The sequence below is a fragment of the Cololabis saira genome, chromosome 2 (assembly GCF_033807715.1).
Source record: "Cololabis saira isolate AMF1-May2022 chromosome 2, fColSai1.1, whole genome shotgun sequence".
NCBI classification, from domain to species: Eukaryota; Metazoa; Chordata; class Actinopteri; order Beloniformes; family Belonidae; genus Cololabis; species Cololabis saira.
The window spans coordinates 29106180-29128597 of NC_084588.1; the positions used below are offsets into that span (position 1 = coordinate 29106180).

The following is a 22418-nucleotide window of genomic DNA, read 5'->3' on the forward strand; positions in this document are numbered from 1 at the left end:
AAATTAAGTTGTTGTTTTAAAGAAGTGAAGATAGTTTCTTTATTTTTATATTAGCAGGCATGTGCAGTGCATATTACTGATAAAAAATATATACATAAAGAAATTACATTTTAAAAATTAAAAATGAAGTTCTACTATCAGCTGTGTTATTTCACTAAGCAAACACAGACTTTCCATCTTAATTGCACGTCATATGTTTGTGATGTCTAACATCATCAGCAGAGTGTGTAATCTCAGTTTAATGTAGCAGGCAGAAAAGTGAACCCCTCCTTTTAACCTCTGCTGCCTCCAGAGGGCTTGTTTTTAATTACCAGAGGCTAACAGGCTGACCTTGGGTGTGTTCAACTCACTTTGAATCTATGCTTGCTGAGATCTGCTCTGCTCTACTGGGAACAGAGAATGATGGGGTCAAAACAAAGACCTTAGGTGTTGTGTTTTCTTTTTCTTCTTTTTTTTGGCTACTCATTCAAAGATGGGTCCTCTACCTTTAAAAATAGATCCGTTCACCCAGTGTGAATAGTTATCCTAAAATGTTTCTACTTATACACTTTTAATGAAAACAAATGACATGCATAATTCCCTTTAACAACAAGAAATGGTAAGTGTATACAGGTAAAAGAAAGATAAAATGAAAACAATAATTCTGAGGATCTACTAGAGCTTTCACATACACCTCCAGGACCCCAGCGTCAGAGCATTGACTTTCAGCATGACCCTCATTACTGCAGACCTTTTTCTGCCCCCACCTGGCAAGTAGATAAGAAGTATGGCTTGCTGGGATGTGAGAGGGTAAACTGGGGGATGCAGATGGATTTCTCTGTGAGACAAGTAGCTTTACTGAGGAAACAATGTTTTCAAACTGGCTTGTGCTTAGTTTTAAGACAAATTCTGAGGCTGAACTTATAATCTGTTAAAAAAAAAAAATGCTTAAAGCAGCTTGAAAAGTATTGGACCAAATATGTGTAGTTGTTTTTTTCTGAAGATAAGGCCACAGCTTTGGGAGATAAAAACTGACCCCAGCAATACATACAATTCTGTGGAATAAATAGTGGGAGGAAGATACTCAGTTTGGCAACATGTCACTGCTGAAATGAATGGGAGGCTAAATCCTTGCAAAATCTTAAAAAACGACTTTACATGTAGAAGGAAAGGAGTGATTGCAATATATGTGGTAATTAATTCCAGATACATTCTCTATAAAGCTGATGCAAAGTTTGTATCAAAGTTCAAGCAGCACAAACAAGTCTTCATTCATTCTCTATGCAATTAACACACGCACACACGAAAGTGATGGTGAAAGAAGGAAGAGAAAAAAGACTGGTTAAGAGACTGAACAAGAGTCAATCTAATTTCCAGCTTAATTTACAGGGGGAACCCCTGAACTAAAAACTGCAAAAGTTCCTTTGCGAGACTTTAAATGCATTTTCCATTCCATTTACGATAATGAACCAGCAAGAAAATTATTTAAGTCGAATTTCCTGTTGACAATGTAAAGTAAAGAACAAAAAAAGCACTACATAATTGAAATCTATAAAAAAAAAGTATGTTAATAAATGAGGCTCCTACCTATCAAAGTACATCTTTTTCTCAGCCTATGACACTATAGTGACATCTTCCCTCTTCTTTTTCGGACTTCTAACTAGTACATTCTGGGTCTCAACAATTCTGTAATCCATTGAAAATATGGGGGGGGGGCACACACACTTGGGGCACTGCTTATAAAAAGCCACAAGACTATTAAGTACTGTTTTGTTTTTTTCTATGCTAGAGCAGCATATTACATCTTTCTCTCCCCTTGATTGTATTTATTGTTCTTTGGATTTTGGAGTGTTTCTGGTCACGGGGGTAACCATTGCCTCTCACCCCAGGGCACTGACCTGCTAATCAGTGCTGGCATCCTGACAGTGTGCAATTTGAGGCACAGTCTAATTATGCTCTTTTTCCGGGACAATAAAGTTGTTCCCACTCAAGGTCAGGGGGATACTCATCAACGGGCCTGTTGGCAAACATCTGCCCAGCAGACACGGTGCAAGACTTTTGTGTAGCTCACTTTTTCACTGCGACAGTTCTCACCTCTCTCCAGCATACAAAATGACAAAAATCATCACTGACGTTAATTGAGCCTTACTCAGATGAGAAGAAAATAGAGTTTGGTTTGCTCCTGTGTTCAACCCTGTCAAAGACAAAAGACTGTTTGTAAGTGAGGTGGAAGCAGTGCTATCATTGTGGAAATATAATCAGTCTGTCATTTCCGCTGCCCATGTGCTGTTGTTATCCCTAGGTCCCCTGGAAGAATGGAGCTTTTGTACAGCTGCTTATGCGGCAGTGATAAAGTTTCTTAGAGGAGCACATATGTGTTTGTATCTGTAGATAGGTGTGTGGACATGAAGTGCTTTTCTTGGCTTATGGCTTCATTTAAACCGCCAAAGGTGAGGACAGTGGGGTCAGCTTACTTTTTTTACCATCCACACAATTGCAGTCTATGTACGTTGTAAGTCATGCCAGGAAATGAGGCAAAGTTTTCTGATTTGCCTGCGGAAAAGCAATTTGATTATCTGTAACAGCACCATCTGACTCAATAACACAATAAAGCACACATTTTACCTTGTCAGGGGGATAGGAAACGCAGTTTGGGAGGTAAGGGGCACAATCAGCACAATCTTCCTGATGAAATGACGTTTCAGGCTAAATGTGGAGCAACACAATTTTTAGTTGGTAGCTTTATTTGATAAACGCCTGCATTTACCAGCAAGTGACAGTACCTATCTTCATAAGTGACTTTCAGCCATCACAGTTCTGGGGCAGTAAGGGGTGTGGGGGTAGAAGCAAGAATAAAAGTGTAATCTAATCTGCTATATATTTTTTCATATATTCAAACCTGACGTCAAGTCAGTAAATCATAAATTGGTCCACTGAAACTTGAAGTTTTGAAGTTACTGGATAAGATTTCATATGTGAAACAATTGGCTGACCGCAGTTTTTCATAGTTCCAAACCCTTTTATCAGTGTGTGTAGCATCACATTAAAATGCCACACCATGAACTCAATGCTGTAACGTAACTGTAATGTAAGTTGGATTTTCCCTCTTTCCAAGAGTTATAAATATGACTCATCCAACATGGATCACATGAGTGGTTTTTCACCTGGGGATTTACAAAGTGTGTTTATCATGTTCTCTGACAGCAACAACAGAGAGTGTAGTAGGACTGCATGGAGACAACTCACAGTCCAAAACTTCATAAGAAGCTGGGCAGATCTTTGCTAATACACTTGCTTCCAGGCGGCAAACTTTTCTCTGTGATGAGGGAAAAATAGGGGCTCCAAGTATTTTGAATGAAAGCCATCTCTGTATGGTTTTTAAGACTGCTGTCTCTCTCTGGTTCAGCCTTTGAAATACGGTTAAGACCTTTGATGGGGGTTCGCTGCCAGCCGCATGGAAAGAGAGGAAAGACGTAAAAGAGAGAGGGTGGGGAAGAAGGCACACAGGCAGAGAGAAAGGTTTTTCGGGGGAGAGGAAAAGACAGAATATAAGACTTTGAATGTTTGCTGGAATTGGATGTTAACGCCTTGCGGGTTTCTCCATCCCCCTACAGCAACTGTATGCCGCCCAGATTGCCAACATGCAGGTCTCTCCCGGAGCCAAGATGCCTCCACTCCCCCAACCTCTCAGTGCTAGTGGGCCCATCTCTCCATCATCTCTGAAGAATGACAAGAGTTCCTCCAGCCCCATCACTCAAGTCAAGGTACAGCCATCAACTCCTTCAAGTTGTCCATCCCACAGTCCAGATGTTGAGTGCTACTTAATCCAGCCTAGCCTATATGGTGTTGTCTAAAAAAGAAAAAAAAAAAAGAAACAGCACATATGATGTTCACTGCTTCGGTGTAACAGCCCGCCAGTGTTGAGCCCAGCCTCTAACAGGCCATCAATCTCTGGGGTTTTAACAAGGCCCTCTCTCTCTTAACCAGAACTCTGTGGATATGGTTGCTATAGCTATGGGAGCTCCAAGCCAGTAATTTGTGAAACACATGTTTTTTTTTTCCTTTTCTCTCCACAATGCAAAGTCTTTTTTCTTTTTCTTTTTCTTCTTCTTTTGGTAAAATAAAAATCGAATAAATCCATTGCAACAGTTCCATACAACTGCCAAAAAAAGTAAAGTAGAAAGTCCAGGCTTTTTGTACCTTGTAAACAAACCAGATTCAGGATAGGTTTCCTTTTCTGCTGCTGTATGGCACAGCTCCACTAAGCCTCCATGCAATGGAAAGCCCTCATATATCATTCCCACTCACTAAGGCCATAATCAGAAACATACGTCCTTTTTAAGTAGTTTAGCTCAATAATATCACAATGGAGAAAGACAATAAATCATGGCAGGAAACCACTCCAGCTTCTTTTCACTAATTCACACACATTTGTGAACATACACTTATTCAGCTCCCTTGTCTCCTGGAATTTCTATCAAACTGACCAAAACGCTAATTTTTTCATGCAAGTACAATTTTCCTTTTGTCGAGTGAATTATATATATACATGGAACAAACCTTGATTGTATAAATATTATTGCAAGTTTTCTAAAATGCACTAAAATTAAGAACTTTAAATTGGATAAATTATACATTAATGAATAGATGGCAAACATGTACTGGCATCTTCACATGTCCGTCCAAACTCGGGTGGAATCAGATTGCCCTCAGTTTTGTTTGTCGGTTTTCGGCTTCACTACATGACAAACTGTTATTGGCACAGTCATAACAAGGCCTTGGGGCAGTCTATGCTTGAACCATATGTTTGGACAAGGAGACACTTTGGCTCTGAACAATACTGTAACTGACAGCATGGGTCCTAATCTGATTAAAAATACTGCTGTGTGCACACAGAGATTTATCCTGTGTTAAGGGATATTTGTCTTCTGAAAAGCAAATGTTTTGTTTCTGTTATTGTCATTCAGCATTTATTCTAATATAGCAAATCTGTTGCTCTGGTTGTGGTTTTAGGGCAGTTTGCCAACTACCATTGAATTTGCTTATGTTTAATGAGATAAAAAGAAAATTCACCTTAGACTTATCACATTTTTACATTAATTGAATTCATTGGAATAATGTATCACTAAAAAAGACTGGGTCTTTGGGGCCTACTGGTACAATGTGTTTGGTCTCTTTAGACAACAGGTTGGGAATGTCAACGTGAGGAATAATGCCCCGGCAACCAGAAAACAAATGCATCCTTCTTTGAGCTCATCTAAAAGCCACACCACCCTCCATATTTTCTTAGGAATGGGCATATCAAAGCATATGATAAATCCAAGTATGCACAAACGAGGAGTGAAATTAGAAAACAAGTTAATGAAGTAGATAATGCAAGTCGACATCTGATGAATGGAACAGCTGTCTTTGATCATTGTCACTGCTGTTATCTGGTCATTATTTATTCTTCGAACCAGAGTGCAGACACAGAGAGCAGGGAGGAGGAGAGGCAGAACAGATGAAGATGTACAGAGAGACAGAATCTGCTTTAATTAGTGTGAACAAAGGCGCTGGGCAACTGTGAGGAAGATCACAGAGGAGAGGAGAAAAGAGGAGAGGAGAAAAGAGGAGAGGAAAGGAGAGGAGTGAAAAGAGAAGGAATCAGGGAGGAGGTACTGGTCAGGATAGGGATCCTATAATTAACCAGAAGCAGGGGAAAACTGTGCTGTCTGGGCATCCAGAGTTCCTCCAAGAAAGGGGTGGGGATTCTCACATCTGTCTTCTTTCATACTCCTATCTCTGCTGCTGTAGGAGGAGGGAACACAGCCCCTCAACCTGTCTGCTCGGCCAAAGACGACAGAAATGGTCAAATCTCCTACATCCCCAACACAGAGCCTGTTCCCCGGCAGTAAAAGTAGCCCTAATACTTTTCTTGGCAAGGGTGGCATCCCTAGCCCACTTGGAGGAGGCCTGGGCCGGGCCTCGTCTCTCGGTAAGACCTCGAAGTGTCTCCACACTTACTTAATGGATGCAAAATTGCAAACCAGTAGTACTTCTTTCGCAATACACTAGTCACATATATATGGTTTTCATTGTTGGCCATAAACTAATGGTGTTGCCTCTCTGTAAAGATATTTTGTCCAGCCTAAACTCGACTGCATTGTTCGGGGACCAGGATACAGTGATGAAAGCCATTCAGGAGGCTCGGAAAATGAGGGAGCAGATCCAGAGGGAGCAGCTGCAACACCACCAACAGGGCATGGAGTCAAAGCTGTCCGCTCTCACTTCAGTGGGCCTCAATAACTGCAGATCCGACAAGGTTAGAAGCAGCATCATGTACTCTGTCTGCTTTATCCCTTATTCAGGTCTTCTCCACTGCACGCTTTTTCCACAAAGCAAAAAAATAAGCAGTTGACCACAGGGGCAGAGGAAAGAAACTATTCAAGAAAGTGGAAGGTTTTGAAAGAGCAGCAATTCTTAAGACTAATAATTTCCTTTAATCCAAGTCCAGGGTGGTCGTATTGATAAGAGCTGGCATAGTTTAGCAGGCACATGTATGTTTACTCAAATTAGCATGAATATGTTTGTGCGTATCGTGTTTAGAGGAATCTGCGTCGTTGATGTTGGTGTGAGGGCCGTGACAGGCCATAGCAGTGCCCGGTGTGGGTTAAGGAGGCTCTGAAGTCTCTGCCCAATTAAAGCCGACTTGCAGCCCTCTCTGTCCCCTGACACAGGATGGGGCTGCTTTGTACCAGGAGCACACACTCCCAGGGATTCCCTTTAAAAATATCTTCAATCAATGAGTCAATCAAGGAAAGAAAAAAGCTGTCCTCCTCTCTTCAGCTTGATGCCATGTTGCCAGTTGGCTGTGAGAAGCAGGCAGAATCTGGGAGCAATGCTCATCAATATTTCAGCACCTGACACTTTCAACCAACACCCTCAACTAGGTCAATGTATATGTAAAAAAAAAAGTCAATGAATATCTATTTTGATTTCCGTCTAATTTGGTATTTGGAAGGGATCACTGTCTTTGCAGGTGGCAATCAACTATGCTTTTGCTGAAATGAGGGAAATAAATTTGTGCAGCCTAGAGACAGCGAGAGAGGGGTCGGGGGGGGTGCCGAGATGAGGCGTATCCTTCACTTAACTCCTCGAAAACCTTTAGAATTTAAAACAAGGAACCAATCCATGATCTCATGATAAATGTTTAAAAAAACAACTTACCCTTACACGAAACTCAGTTCCAAACTCTTTTATTTGTTTCTTTAGTTACCACATAGTACATGAAGTTTGAAGCACAAGCTTTCAAATACCTTTTTTTTGATTGTCAATCCCAGGTGGTACAGCTGCATCCATACCTCACAGCTAAGGTGTGCTTGTGGTTACCGGAGCATTTAATCTGTCATGACATGAAAGCACCAGCCAAACAATACTTTTTTTCCAAGAGCAGCACACCTACAGCTTCATTGTTCTTAGTAAATGGAGCTCAACGCCTTTTTTAGTCCTCGCTTTCGCTTTTGTGAGATGCTGTTTTGTTTTTCTCTGAATTTTGGACTGATCAACCAATGTTGAAACAGAACATCTCAGAGAAAAAATATCTTTCCTTTTTTTTTTGGTTCGCTTCTGTAAAGAGATTATATTCTGGAAAGAAGCAATATATGCTGTTTGTGCTGCACGTCTCAGAAGAGATGTGTATGTGTGTGTGTGTGGGTGGGGGGGTGTGGGCGGGGGGGGGAGAAAGTGGTGGTATAAAGGATCATAAGGTTAAAAAAATAAAAATAAAACTATATAAATGAATTAATAGAAAAGTATGATGTTAGTTTTCACAACACAAAAACCAGAAAATCCGTGTGCTATCGTCACATCTTAGTTTCAGTGACATTGGGTGTTTTAGGACGGCGTGAAATTATAAGCAAGCTTTACCAAGTCAGCTAAAAGAATTGCCCCATCATCTTCATCGTTTGACTGCAATAAAGTACAGTGAGTTGTAATTCAGCTGTGAAATGAGAGAGGGGAGAGACTTTTTTTTTGCTGATACAACAAGCCAGCGGACTAGAAAGGCTTGAATGTCCCAGATAAAAGCTTTCACTTTAGTCAGTTTCAGAATATTAATATTTTAAGAAAGCGCCTCACCTGACATAAATATGGCGTGGTCTTTAATAGCTCCCCTCCCACTCTCTTGTTTGGAAGTTTATCATAGTGAGATCTTGTAGGAAGAAGATTCTGGAAAGGTAACATAAATGGGATTAAGGAGAGGTTAAGATCATTCAGTGTGGCTGTAAGAAGGGGATATTAAATATTGATTTATCCCACTGTAATGACCGGGCAGAGGAGTGGGTCTAAGTGCTCCTTACCGATGGATCAATTCATCTTTTCATACAAAGTGCGTCTGAACAGTACAATGAGATCCTCCCTCACCTCCATCACCATGACTCTAGCTCTCCTTCCCTCCTTTCCTGTCCGCTGACCCGAGAGAACATGGGCAAAATCCGACTCCGTTCAACAGTGCACGAGCCTTTAACCTGAGGACATGTAAAATATTCATGCTTTACTGGAGAGGATTTTTCTTGCTTGTCATTTTATTTGTCTGTTTATACTATATTCCATCAGTACAATAAAACCCTTTACAAGCCTTCTGCAATTTGCCTTTTTGAAATATTTATTTTAAAGTATTATTGTCTGCAGAGGGCAATTACTTTGTTACATTATTTACCATCTCCTCCTCACCCAGTGGAAGCTTTTACCTAGAATGCACCAGAATGCCTACAGTCATATATAGCACATCTGAGCCCATTTGTAACCCTTTGAATTGTTCCCCTCTATTATGTACTGGGCTATAACTGGACACAGTTTTCCAGGGTCATGGGTGAATGAATATCAAGCATCTTGTCTCTCCATGTTTTGATTCAGATGGTGCATGCAGAGATTCCTTTAGTGTATGTTGAAGCCTTGTCATCAATGTTTATGGCCCATTAGAATATATAGCCCATAGGTCAGAGACAGAGTACTTTCTGCAAATACATTTTCACTGGCTCAGCAGGAAAAAAATCAGGTTAGTGTTATTTAAGCAATGCATTTCCATTAATTGTTTGAATCCCATTAGTGAACTGTATTTCTTATCGAAAAAAATATATATATTTCAAATGCCTCATGTGACTGTCATTGTATTCTAACTAAAATTGAAAATTGTAATAAGTAAATTGTAAAAAGTCTAAATATAGGCAGAACTGAGGTGTTATAATTGATTTAGTTGAAAAACTGCTGAAAAACGGACTAGTTTTAGTCAGTTGGCCGCAGTGACAGTATAGCAGATAAAACAAGAGTTTATTGCAAACACCAATCGTGTAATTCTCTGTGAACTGTAATCAGACTATTAATGAGTGGTTGAGTACCTCTGAGAAAAAAACAAAGACAGCACAGTGCTGATTAATTTTTTTAGATTCAGCAGGCATTGTCGATGTAACAAAAGAAAACTAATTTAATTTTATAATTACCCATTTTATTTGATATTAAAATATTCTATTATTTTCTGATTTAAGTGGTATGCGAAATGACAAAGAAATACAATGAGCTGAGAAGAAATATAAGCATGTCACAGGGTGTTTCCTACCCTGATTTGTTAGGGATTTCTGCACTGAGGTATCAATTTCTCTGGCATTAGTTCTGATGAAATGCAGTCTATGTGAATCTGTAGAGCTTGTGTGAGTGTGAGATAAAATATATTCTTCTGCTGACAACTCCCTAACTGGAATCAAAAGGGGAAAGGTCAGTGTATTAACCTATTGAACTGCCCTTTCCAGGGTATTGATGACTACAATTGTCCATTTCTCGTATCCCAAAGCTCAGCCTGTAAATATTCAAATGGAGCTTACACTTGTGCTCTACAAAATCCAGACTTCTAACCTATTGGTTGTTGCGGTTGTACTGTTCAACCCTGCGTGTGTCTGCGTGCAAGTGTGCGCGTGCATATGTGCGCGTGTGATGCCAGGGCTCTATTCAGGCAAAGTCCTCACAAACACTTTGAATATAACCTTGTCTGCTTTGCAGCCCTGGAAGCAATTTTCTGCTCCTTTTCGACTCCTGTCTTGAAAATTGCAAACCAAGGCATTTTGGCCGCAATGTAAATCCTTGGCATACAAGGGTTTGCTCATCCAAATTAGATTATGTGCAACTCCCAGACAGTGGCTGAAGCCAGCAAGTGCTATTGTGAGCATTGCTTTCATTAATGCTTTGCCCAATTGTTCACGTTTGCCAAATGAATAAAGATAATGCGAGGCTGTGGGTACATTGTGCCTGTGTGAGTGTGTGTGTTTGTGGGACTGTCAGGCTGCAGGTCAAGGCTTTTGCGCTCTCGCTTTCTCTCACTTCCCCAGAAAGGCATCAACACTGCATCTTTGCAGGGTCATTTCGCAGCAGTGACTCCATTATTTTGTCCAGTTGTGTTTTAACACGGTGAATTTCTTGCCTGCTATAGTTATTCAGAAATGCTGCTGGCCACAATGATTAAAACACTGTGATACTGTATTCACTTCATCACATGCACACACAACAAAGAAAAAGAAAAAAGAACAGCTTCCATATGGCCATTTATAGTCCTTGGTATTGTTACGGTTGAAACATAAAGACTCCAGTGTCAGAACGAGACTTGAGTCTTGAGGTTTTGTCCCTATATCAAAGGGATTTTTTGGTTGTACTGCAGTTTGTAAGGTCTTGCTGTCTGAGAGAATTTAAGAGGCCTGAAGGCTTTAGCCCAACTTACATTCCCTAGACAATCCACTTGTTCTAGATCATTGAGGACTGGTCACCCATAAATGCACATAATGTTAACACAGATGACGTGATCGGTGTGGAGGAGAAAACGAGAACTGAAAGCAACGTCAGGAATGTGTCACAGCGCTGAGATGGATTATTATTACACACTCCAAGCTAGATGCGTTTCATCAAATTTCAGTTTAGTTGACAATTATACACAAAACAATTTTTGTCCATCCATTTGTATACAATCTGCACTATAGCCACTGTAGGGTGTATTAGAAATTATAGCTTATTTTTAATAATGATGACACATCTCTTTATTTTTTCACTTTTTAAATAAAAAATACTATGTATATATATTTTTTTTCATTTAGTTAATGGCTTTTTCTTTTCTTACCTCCATTTTTTTTAAATAAATGAGGCGATGCCCTGGCAAGACAAATGGGACAGAAATAGCTTTTCCATCTCTGCTCTGTGTGATGTTAGAACAGATGCCAGCCTTTTGTGGCTGCTACTGTTGATTCTGCTGCTGCGTGCATTAGCCTTAGCAAAGGGACAGCTATGACGAAAAAGAGAGCAACAGCCTGCATGAGAGGACCTGTGGGTTTACCGCATGGCTGGATGTACTTAACATTTAAATGGTTCAAAACTTGCAAGAACTACTGGAAAGCAGCAGACTTATAAATAACGCTGCAACTGGTTACAATAAAAGAAAAAAAAACACAAAACAGATGGGGGGGGGGGCTGTAAGAAGCTGTAGCCATGTTAAAGTGCAGTCTTTGTTTCCATCAGGACCGGGACAAATTGTTGAGGGGGTTTAGTCTGAAACCATCAGTCTTCACTCAAGAGCTACAGACCACATTAGTGACTGACACTCGATACACAAAGCCTTGCATTGTGGTCTCAAGCACTGCCTTCAGCTTGCCACATACCAGGTGTGTGATATAACAAGAGCCAGTTCTGTACATTATTGAATATAAGTGGCTATTTAGGGTCCTGCAGCTGTTAAAGACTCCAATCTTGAAATCTCAAAAATACGCAATCATATACTTTCAAAAGGCAAAAAGAAGGGCGTTCAAAGATCTCACAATGTCAGATTTAAGGGTGGTAGCTTAAGTTCTCGTTTACTTTATATACATACATTTAAAGCCTAAGAGACGACCACAGACTGGTATTTCTTTGGAAGGAGGAAATTGGATCAAACCTGATCTCAGAGTGTTTCAGTGAAGAAATGTGCAAGTTTGAAGTGTTCCTGCATCATCGGGTTCACCTCATCACGTGTGCAGCCAGACACACCGTTGACCATTTAGTTGGAATAATTATGTTTTCAGAAGCATTCCTCTTTCTTACTTCTCTTTTCATTTACAATCATTTCATTAGAAGATATAAAAAAATCTTTCATTCAAACTTCATGGGAAACTATATGTAATTTTCTAAACAAAACAGTAATGAAAGAAAAATCATAATGTGCATCTTACCAAAGTTATTTAACAAAGAAAAGTATGTTTTCAATGATCTGTCAGCATATAAAGATATGCAAAGTACATTTGAACAGTACCATATCATATTATTCTGCAACCACAAGATTTTTTTTACAAAGAGAGTGAAGGAGTGTCAGGATTGGCAATGTGTTGCCTAAATACAGGGCAGGAGAAGGCACAATACGCAGGGCTGTCCGCCACCCGCCTCTGCCCAGAATACACCCTGTGGGCAGAGCAGAAGGCCTCCGGCACATGTTCTGTGGCCAGCCAGATTAAAGCTTTCTTTGCAGCATTAACAAGGGCTCTTTTAGGTTCTCTCTCCCAAGATGTTTCAAAGATTCTGCTATCTATCCTGTTTTTTTACTTATCCCCTTTCCCCAGTGACTCATAGCTTCACTGGCTTGGCTCATGACTGCGCTGGCCACCTGAAGTCATGCGCAACTGAACAGACTAGAACGTCTGCTACCAAAGTTTAAAGACAAAAGACTGCACAGGCAGGGCAGATGAGATTATTGTGGGTGGCAGTCCTCCACTACAACTCCACTGCTGTAATTTTACTTGTGGTGTGGAGCGCTGCATGCTGAAGTCATTTAGGGGAGGGACCGGTAGCTTGCCAGCGGTTGTGGTCCGAGTGGGAGTGGAATAATGTGTACTGCTACATCTTTTGTTTCCTGTTTCTTTATCTTTCCCTCTCCTCTCTGGCCTTGATTTTTTTCTGTCTTCTTTAGATTAAAGGCCTTTTCTTTCACATATTTTATTTTACAACTTAGCTGTTTTATTTTTTAGTAAGCCATGCTCTTATGATTCTCATGTATTTTGTTTTTCTCAATATTCTTTTTTAATATCCGCCACGTGCCGATGTGCTCCCTTTTTTTCAGCCTCTCTATCTCCTCTCGCAGCAGAATGGCTAGCTTCCCCAGATACTGCATGTCCTTTGCTACTCCTCTGTGTCAGAGTGATCAGTAAAAATTTAATGACACTATAAAATAATAAAACTGCCATTAATTTATCACAGCACTTGATGCACGGGCAGTAAAGAAGCATTAGTTCACTAGATATGTTCCTATCCTAAAACAAAACCCTGGTGCTTTGCAGATAATTTATGACCTCAATTTCTGTTATATTTCTGCCTCCGAGATATAAATTAGCAAACTTATAACCAATAAGTATATTAAGCTTAGTATATAAAATTTTATGAAAATTTGTGGTACCATATTGGGTTGATAGTCTGATATTAATTAGCACAGCAAGAGAAGATTACTTACTGTAATTGCACCATTATAATGTTGCATGCAAAGTGCTGGCTTCAATGAATTATACGGAAATTTTTACATGTATACATTTTTTTACATAACCACAAAAAAAAACTGGAATTTATTCTTTGAGACAAAGTTGGGCAGACTCAAAGAATCCTAAACAAGAGTTCCATTCAGTGTTTTCTCATCCCGCCTCGTGTGCTGATCTTTGCTGATCATATGACTTGTGTGGAGAAACAAGTTAAACTCTCCGCTAGCTATTAATGAAATGCATTGATGGATGGCCCCTGTTCCCTCTCCTTCTCAGCCCAACATGATGCTTAATGATCATGAGTTTATAAAAGGACTTGATTGATCAAGAGGGGCCAACGAAGCGCAGAAGAGGGATGAAATGACTACTTTATTACAGACATACAGTACCAATGAACGCCGTGTCTTCCTAGCGGACTGCCCGGGGAACATCTGAAGCAGCACCATACAGCTAATCGCGCTTCAGTCACTTTGTCAGCAGGCTGCTAGCTTCTTTCATTAGGAGCAATAATGTGGCTGCGTGATGGATACAACTCTGCGTACGCATGCATGGATGCATGCGCGTGCATGTGCTTCTTTACACAGACTGTGACACCGTGAAAGGCACCATACTCCATCTTCTCTTTACAAAATGTCCTCTAGCCCAGCAGGGGCCACCACATATGTCATAATTAGAAAACACTTAAGTAAGCAAAGGGCCGTCAGACAGACAGCCTCTAATCACAGGCCATAACCAGGTAGTGGTTAATTGTATATCAGAATCACTCAGCTGGTCATAAATAATGAGAGCTTCTTCAAGTAAGATGGTAAATTGAAGTGCTTTTTTCTGCCTCTCTCAGTCCTTTCTTTCAAAGAATAGGTCTTGAATAAATAAAAGCATGAGGAAAATCAAAACTACTGTGAAAAGCCTCAAATGGATTTGAACTATTCATTCTTCATCCTGTCAAAGTTTTTTAACCCTTAAGAAAAAAAAGTTACACTAAGGAAAGAGAAAATGTTTCAGATAATCTTTTTTTCATTTTTTTTTTTTAAAGAATAAAACATAAATGAAATGTAGCTATGAATTGTGGGTTATTTTTTGATGATGGTTAACTTCTGCTTAATTCTTTATTACCTGTTAGCTGTGAAAAGAAACTTTGCTTTATAAGAGAAACAGCACAATGCAGCAATGACTCAGAAATGCATCAGTTTGTGTGCATGTGTGTGAGATCAGAGAGCTGTTAGTATTGTATCTGGACTCTACCTGAGTGTCCGTTCAAACGGCATGTGATAGGCTTGTTTGTAAAGAAAATGGGCAGAGGTCAGCGCTGACAGTACATCTTTGGCAGAGATTGAACACGCACCCTGGGAGTAAAACAAATGCTTTGTGAATGGTGGCAACATGCCTGCTTTTAGTGTCATCTGAGCAAAACCTGGGGGGGCACAGATTATTTGTATCATGCAGAGTCAAAGTGTCCATCTCCTAGTTGAGTCTTTAGAGAGGAAGACAGCCTTTTGCTAATGCCCTGTGTATTCACTGAGGAAGTAGGTCATTCAACAATGGAGCCAGCAGCAGTCGGCACTCTCCCCTTGCATAATACATTAAGTGTAATGTGCAGCAACTATTCAGGGCCCCCCGAAAGCTGTTATTTTATTCTGTAAATGCACACGGACATGACATTTAATATTGTCACGGAGTGCTGAATGACAGGGTTTCATTGTGCGTCAAGTACGACATGATGCCAAGTTTAATCTGCGCACAAAGAAACATGACAAACGGGAAAACACGGTGTGTTCTCCAAAGCATGAACTCTGAATAAATGATGGGTGCTGAGCTCTGGGCGCTGTAGACTGGAAGGGAGGATGTAAGGGGAAGATTACAGAGGAAAATCTGAACACATTGCAAAGAGGGCCACAGCCCCGTTGTGTGCTTGGGATCACAAAGTATCCTTCTATAAATCTATTTACAGAACCCCCTGCCCCTCACTGTCTTTTCTGCCTCCTGTCAGCCATTATATCTGCTGCTGAATAGAGGGATGAGGTAAAAGCTCATGTCAAAAGAGCAGCTCTCCAAAACAACCTGCATTTCTCAAAGACACATTTCTTTTCAATTTTTTTTTTCTTTTGCAATTTCCTTTTGTGCAAAAATGTAAACATGAGCTTTTGTGTTTACCTGTTTGTATTTTTCCATAGGAGAGGGCACACTTTGAGAACCTTGGGCACCACCTCGGCAAACTGGGAGAGGAGGGGAAGATCGGCCACAGGGTTATCGACCTCACCAGGCCAGAGGATCTCGATGGTAAGGCCATGTTTTCATCTTTTCTCTTTGTTGTTTTGCTTGTAAAGAAGGTAATATTTTGTTTCTGCTTAATTGAAGCACTTTTACTTCAGGTTTTAGGGATTTATCTTGAGCCGGTTCTCCACACATTCAAGGCTCATACTAGAGAGCAACAGTAGTTTTAATAGCTGATAAATCCCACTAGTACATGTCACTATGTGCCTGAGTGTTAGAAGAAGAGTGTTTGGTTTGGCTTTGGAGAAAAAAAAAACATGTAGGTGTGTATGAGAGGAACATGGGAATTGAGGTGAATGCCTTTTGAAACCAGCCGTGGCTCCGGGGTTTTCGCAGCTAGGTGAGCAGAGGACACGGGTGCCTGAGGACAAAGCTGGCTTTTTTCCAAGTTCGGCTCTTGTTGCCATTGTGGTTGCTTGAGGTACTGGGCACACCGGTGTAAATTCTGATTACACCAATGTGACAAAGCGTCATTTGCCTTTGTGGTACTGGCTTCTACACAGGAACAAGGAACACTTCAGTACACCAGTGTTTGCCCAACATAAATATTTGTGGCAGTTTCCATGGCACTTCTGAGGCAGAGCAAAGAAGAAAATGGTCTGACTCATCTTTGATGCCTCAACGAGTCAGAGGAATAGCTATTTCTCAGGACAAGTCACTTAGCAGCATTTCTTAAATGGCCTTCTTGACAGCTTTCCACGCAGCTTCTGAAAGAAATGCTTTGACATAATTGCTTTACATTGAGTTTTCACAGGATTGAAAAAAATCCCATAAAAATGTTGTTTACCAATTCAAACGTAAAAAAAAAAAAAAAGAAAAAAAAACATCACTTTCACATCACACCCAATCCTGAAAACTAGACTTAGAGGTGTATTTAGAGGATTCATTTACATGTTTCCCATGCAAGCCACAGCAGAGGATCCCATCCCACCCGTCTGACTCCTTGGACAGATGTGTTTCGAGTGCTCATTCTCCCACTGGGAACCCTCCTTCTGTGGCTACCGTGGAGTCAGGACAGAAACAGAGCGCACACCAGGGCATATGTGTCCTTTTAAGTCCTGCTCAGGGCCGAGGGAAAGGCTAGCGCCAGACGCCTTGCATCAGTGTTCCCAGTGGGCTATGGATTAGGAGTAGGAAGAGGTTAGAGGAGGGGAGAGGTCCTCTTCCCAGGAGCGGGGGGTGGGGGAGGAGACAGGGCAGGACACACAACTCAAAACACACACTTAGCATTTCTTCTATAATAAATCACATATATAAGTCTGTCTCCGTAACCATCATCAACATGTAGACGCACACTGCTGAAAGATGAATAAGCCACAAAGTGTTTACTCTTCTCAGAGCATGTTTAATTTTGAAAGCCTTGTGAGGATCGTCTCCTCCTTGAACCAATGGAGGCGTCAGTCCTCGGCGTACCTTGTGATATAGACAAGGGCACAGCATACTTGAATTTTATTTTTGCTCTCTTTAATATCAATTATCCAGAGAGTGCATGGCCTTTGATTATCCGACGTATAGTAGGGTTAAAACGTCTCTCAGGGGTTAATTTTTTCGGTGATTGTTTTGTATCCCAAGTATTGAATATATTTCACAAACATACCTAATAAAATATGTCAATTTTCACCCGAACCCAGCTTCTTTTGGATTTTATCACACTTTTTACATAGGAGATCAGGACACACTACGGATACTTTGGTGTTCTCTGAAAAGGAAAATTCCTTGGTGTACCTCCTAACTCCTACATAGGTTGTGAAAGCCCCTTGTTGTGTGGCAGCTTTCCCTCCAGAACAGAACAGCCCCACTAAGCAAGCACAGTGTACAAGCAGCGTCTGTTATCACAGCAGTTCACAGAAGGCTTTAGGTTGCTTTAGATAATATTTGCAAAGCATGCCATAGCCAAAGCATGAATCACTTGGACTGAAGGGGAAAAAAATAAAAAAAAGGAACTAGTGTGGATAGGATTTCCATAATTTCACAAAGCCCTTGCAACATGAAGGATTCAGCTGCTAATTCATTACATCTTTTTAACGTGTCTGATGAAAACAACCATTTATCTATGAATATATTGCTGGATCAGGGTCTCAGAGGTCTGCTGGAGCTCATCCCAGTTGTCTGGGCACACCTTGGACAGGTCGCCAGTCCATCACGGACCCATGTATAGACAAACAACCACACACACTCACTCTTGTGGACAATTCAGAATCACCGACTGGCTTAATGCATGTTTTTGGACTGAGGAAGGAACCTGACGTACTCTGAGAAAACCCTTGCGAGCACAAGGAGAACATTCAAACTCCCAACAGAAAGACCCCTGCCAGGATGCAAACCCTCTTGCTACTTACCAAGCTACCACGCTGCCAAAAACATAACTTTACCACAAACGCCTCAATCAGTTGGTTTATTAATTCACACATGGCAAAATGGAGCAGTTGTATAGTAGAGGTTTTGCATTTGTCTAAACTGCTCCCCCATCGATGAGGGTCAACAGAGAACAGAGGCTGCTGAGTGATGTGCCTATGCAGGGAAGAAACTGAATACAGATACCCAATGAGATAAAATCAATGATAAAATAAGGGAGCATCGGCTAAGAAGTGTCTTCTAAAAGGTCCTCGTGGAATAGGATAAGACGTAGTGTTGCATTGTTATGACAGATCACTGACGAGCTTCCTCTCATCAGTAGCTCAGAGCTGTTATGTTTTTCTTCCACTGTGAGGCCGTGGGAATCAAGCTCTGGCTTTTATTGGAGACGAGTTTCTTTCAAAGAAAGCTCAGATGAGGCTGCTGAGAAATAGTGATTTATGAAGTCACATCAACAATAAGTAAGCAGGTCAAATGAATCAATGAGAAACATTTTTTTTGAAGTGGGCAAAATTCTAATGTACCCCCACTGGAACAAATGTTTTGTGTAATTTCCATCTGTTCACACATCCTTTTTATTTGTTTTTCTGTCAAATGCATAAGAGAGTGAGTAAATCTGCAGCCTGTGAGTTGTGTACGGTGTGCGCGCTCAACCCACTGAGCTATCCAGGGCCCAGCCTGCGAGTTGTAGCAAGCTTGGCTGTTTGTTCCCAAGTTCCTACATGCATGCACCCGCTCACCAACACACAAACACTGGAAATGTCAAATAATCCAAACTGGAAGACAAAAAAAAGAAGAAAAATGATTGACATGTTGTTATGGAGCTTATATCACTTGTAATTTGCAATGGTTAATAAGCATGCCATGAGATCAGGCCAGAGCAGGGCCGCTGAGCATCGTGTTCTGTTCGTCTATACCCATTAATCTCGCCTGATCCTGCTCTGAGGGAGAGGCTCCATTGTCAGCAGTAAATGCCTTCAGTCAGAGGTGTTAGATTTGATCCCAACAGGGAGGGCTTGGCAGGTTTGTGTAATTGTTGCATGCTCACTGAGGCTCATCCTCTTGAGAGGATTCCTGGGTGACAGAATGTGTCTGACGACAGAACAAAGATGAGTAACGTGGAGAAAAGGAGGAGGAGAGGGGGCAGCGGGGATAGCGCTACCCTCTGGCTTGGTACATGGTCGAGTCTGAGCCTGCAGCTCACAGGTGCGATTGGCTATGGGGCCTCACTGCATTCCCTCTCCAAATTCTCTCCCTTGTTTTTGCTTCCTCTTTATCCGCTTTTCTTCTTCATTCTTTATTCTACGGCACACACACGCACACGATCCGCCTTTCACTCTGTAATTCATGCTGCTCATCTGCAGTGTTTCCAGGAGAGACAAATTAAAAGCGGATTCTCATATCACTCTGTCACACTTGAGCTGCGGGTCTCATGAATCACAATAAATTCTATTAAGCAGCACTCCTTCTGTTTCTCTCCCTCCCCAGCTACCACCCAGGGGGCCTGGCCCTGTCACTGCTAAACATCTGTGTTTATTTACACAATCACACACCTAACTAACTGATTCCTAAATGCCGTGCCCCTCCTGGAAAAAAAATAGTTAATGCTCATTTGCAAAATGTCAGAGCAGTGTCATGATTTTCAGTGAAAATACAGAAACAATGTTGCAGTAAATTGCATGTTGCAGCTTCCAGCAATTTGCCGTTCTATTGCACCGGATGCCTCTGATTAAGTCATATGCATTAGAGGAGCTGAATGGCGGGGCACATTTATTCTTGTCTGGACTTATATTATATAAATACACCCTATACAGTCTCATCTTAATCACCCTGTGCTAATTAGAGAAAAATACAAAATACCACCCCAGGTCAAAGGTCAAAGTCAGAACTACGCTGCTTATTTAAGAACGTCTGACATGGCTGCATCTACTTCCAGAGTGCATTAAGAGGTATATACTCTTGCAACGTGGCAACTTTAATATGTTGGTCCCCGATGGTGCCAAAATCTGTTGGGCAAATATTAGAGTTGCTCCATGTACCTCAAATCTTGCTGGAGTCTTGACCTCTCTGGGCTGCTGGTGTCCCAGGGGCAGCCATAACCCAGAGTCAGCTTGATAGTTTGATTATTTCCTTCTGACAAATCCAGGACCACCTCACCTGCCTCAGCACAACTCAAGATGAAACAGTACTCTTGTTCTAGACCTCAGCTTTCCATTGCGTCTGACAGAGAAGACAGGCACTTTTCTGTGTGAGCAACCACATGAAGAAAAAAAAAACATGCCTCATCTGGATTCCCTCCAATGAACCTAGTCACGTGGCTGGTTTCCTGGCTAACTATGGATGTTGCACTAGGTGACGGCAGGCAGTTGTTTTGTCCCCCCTCCCCATAAGAAGATCACCTCTGCCCATATGCATGCACACCAGTATATAAATTGCTGAATCAGTGTCAGTGATAGAGTAATGGCACGGGAGGCATCGTAAATTACAGCAAGCGATCCCGGGGTGCAGACACTGGCTGTCGTGTCTGAGTGAGCGCTGCGCTCCTGAGCTAATGAATACCTTCATCTGGCCCCAGCAGTCAGCAGATTGCCCCGCGTTGATGGATACTGTCAGCCCTCCGCCACACCACATTTCATTGCACAATAAACATGGTTGTCAAAACCAAACAAAGTGAAATCAATTCATCCTGTACAGTGAGTGCATGCTAAATGAAATTAACGTACTGTGGGGTTTGGTTGGAGCAAAGGTAGTGTATTATATCTGAATTCTTGATGGCTTTAGGGCTTGTAGCATTATAAGAGGCAGAGGAAAACAGAGAAAGACATGGTTCTTATGGAGTTTGAGATAACCTCTTCAATGTTCTGATTTAGTGCAAACTGTATGTACAATTACCTTTATTGATGTGTATGTTCTAGTTTGGGAGCAAACCATTTAATTAGATATTTATTGTGATGTAAGTGAAGAAGCTCTCACGGAGGTTGGAAAGATTAGGCTTTCTTTAAGTACCTCTGTGATAATATGCAATAAAAATAAGGAAAATGAATAAGACAATGCTTTTACAGGCAAATAATTTTAAATGTAATTGTAGTGATTGTAATGATTTTTATTCGATGTAGCTTTCTGCCCAAATGTAAGTTTAAGCTTAATTTATATTTGACATATTCCCTCTATTGTGTCTTCTGTCTAGTAGCTGAAAGCAGACACAGGGTTATAAAATAAGACTCACTCTTAAATCCCACTGGCAAGAGTAAAGTTGTTTTTTTATTCTAGCAGGAAAGGTACAGTGTCACAACATAAAACACTTCTGTCATCAGCTTCTCAGTTGAACACAGAGATCATGAATGTGGCCTTTTGACTGTTAAAACACGGGCTGCTGAAAATCAATTTGAGTTCCTTTTGTGTCAAGGAAATCATGTTTCCTAGTGGGCACTGCAGCTCAAGCTCAATCTCTGAACATGAATCAAAAGCAATGTTCAGCACACCTCCACCTCTATTATTATTTATCAGGGTACTTTTTATCTTTTATAATAGTTAAACAAGCATCAGTTGTAAGAGAAGATGAGACATGTGATATTTGAGGAGAAGATACCGTACTCAAACTCTTGAGGCTTAAAAAAAGATGCAGTAACATCTTTGGTGATTAGCGCAGAGTGAGGTTTCTGTGGATTTGGATTAATGTCTCTGCACAGCCCTCCATTACTCATTAAGAATTTGATTTTGTTTATCAACTGAAATAATAATAGAAATCAAACCCCAGGTAACGTGTGCCAAGGCTGCTTGTGGAATGGTCTAATGAGAAGGCTTCACATGTGGATGATGAAATATGCATGAGTCATCCCAAGCTTTCTTTTCCAGATTTGAGATCATTAAAGATGTATCGTAGCATATGGAAGGCTTTTTTTGTCTTATTTTTCAAGCCTTGTTTATCAACATGTTTTTGTTTGTTTAAATATTCATACTGCTTTTATTTAATTCTTTCACATCTTGCATATAAAAGGAAGCAAATGCGCATGCAAACAGAAATCATTATCACTCTGATGTACAGTTTAATACTGAGAGAAACTCTCTTATGTTGATTGTGAATGCCCTGATTGAGAACTTTGTAGACTCTCTCCTTGCTAATGCGTGCCTGGTTTATTTGTGTTAGTGTGTGTTTGTTTGCTTGGAGGAGAGAGGAAGAGTGTAAGAAAAATAGAAAAGAAGACACTGTTGCCCATAAAGTTGGAATAAAATATTTTTACATCTTCTCATAAAATGATTTTTGGGCAATAGTGTATTATTTGTGCATATATTTATTTGTATGAAGAC

The 22418-nt window shown here is 40.8% G+C and overlaps 1 protein-coding gene across 6 annotated transcripts in view; it reads left to right on the plus strand.

Moving 5' to 3' along the window:
* Positions 1-22418, plus strand: part of sox6 (SRY-box transcription factor 6) — a 131954-nt gene that overhangs the window by 101374 nt on the left and 8162 nt on the right. For all 6 annotated transcript variants that reach the window (XM_061742788.1, XM_061742784.1, XM_061742786.1 and 3 more), the window contains 4 exons: positions 3594-3743; positions 5773-5953; positions 6093-6280; positions 15656-15761. In XM_061742788.1, the coding sequence (XP_061598772.1) occupies positions 3594-3743; positions 5773-5953; positions 6093-6280; positions 15656-15761 (625 nt within the window). The remainder of the gene's footprint in view (positions 1-3593; positions 3744-5772; positions 5954-6092; positions 6281-15655; positions 15762-22418) is intronic.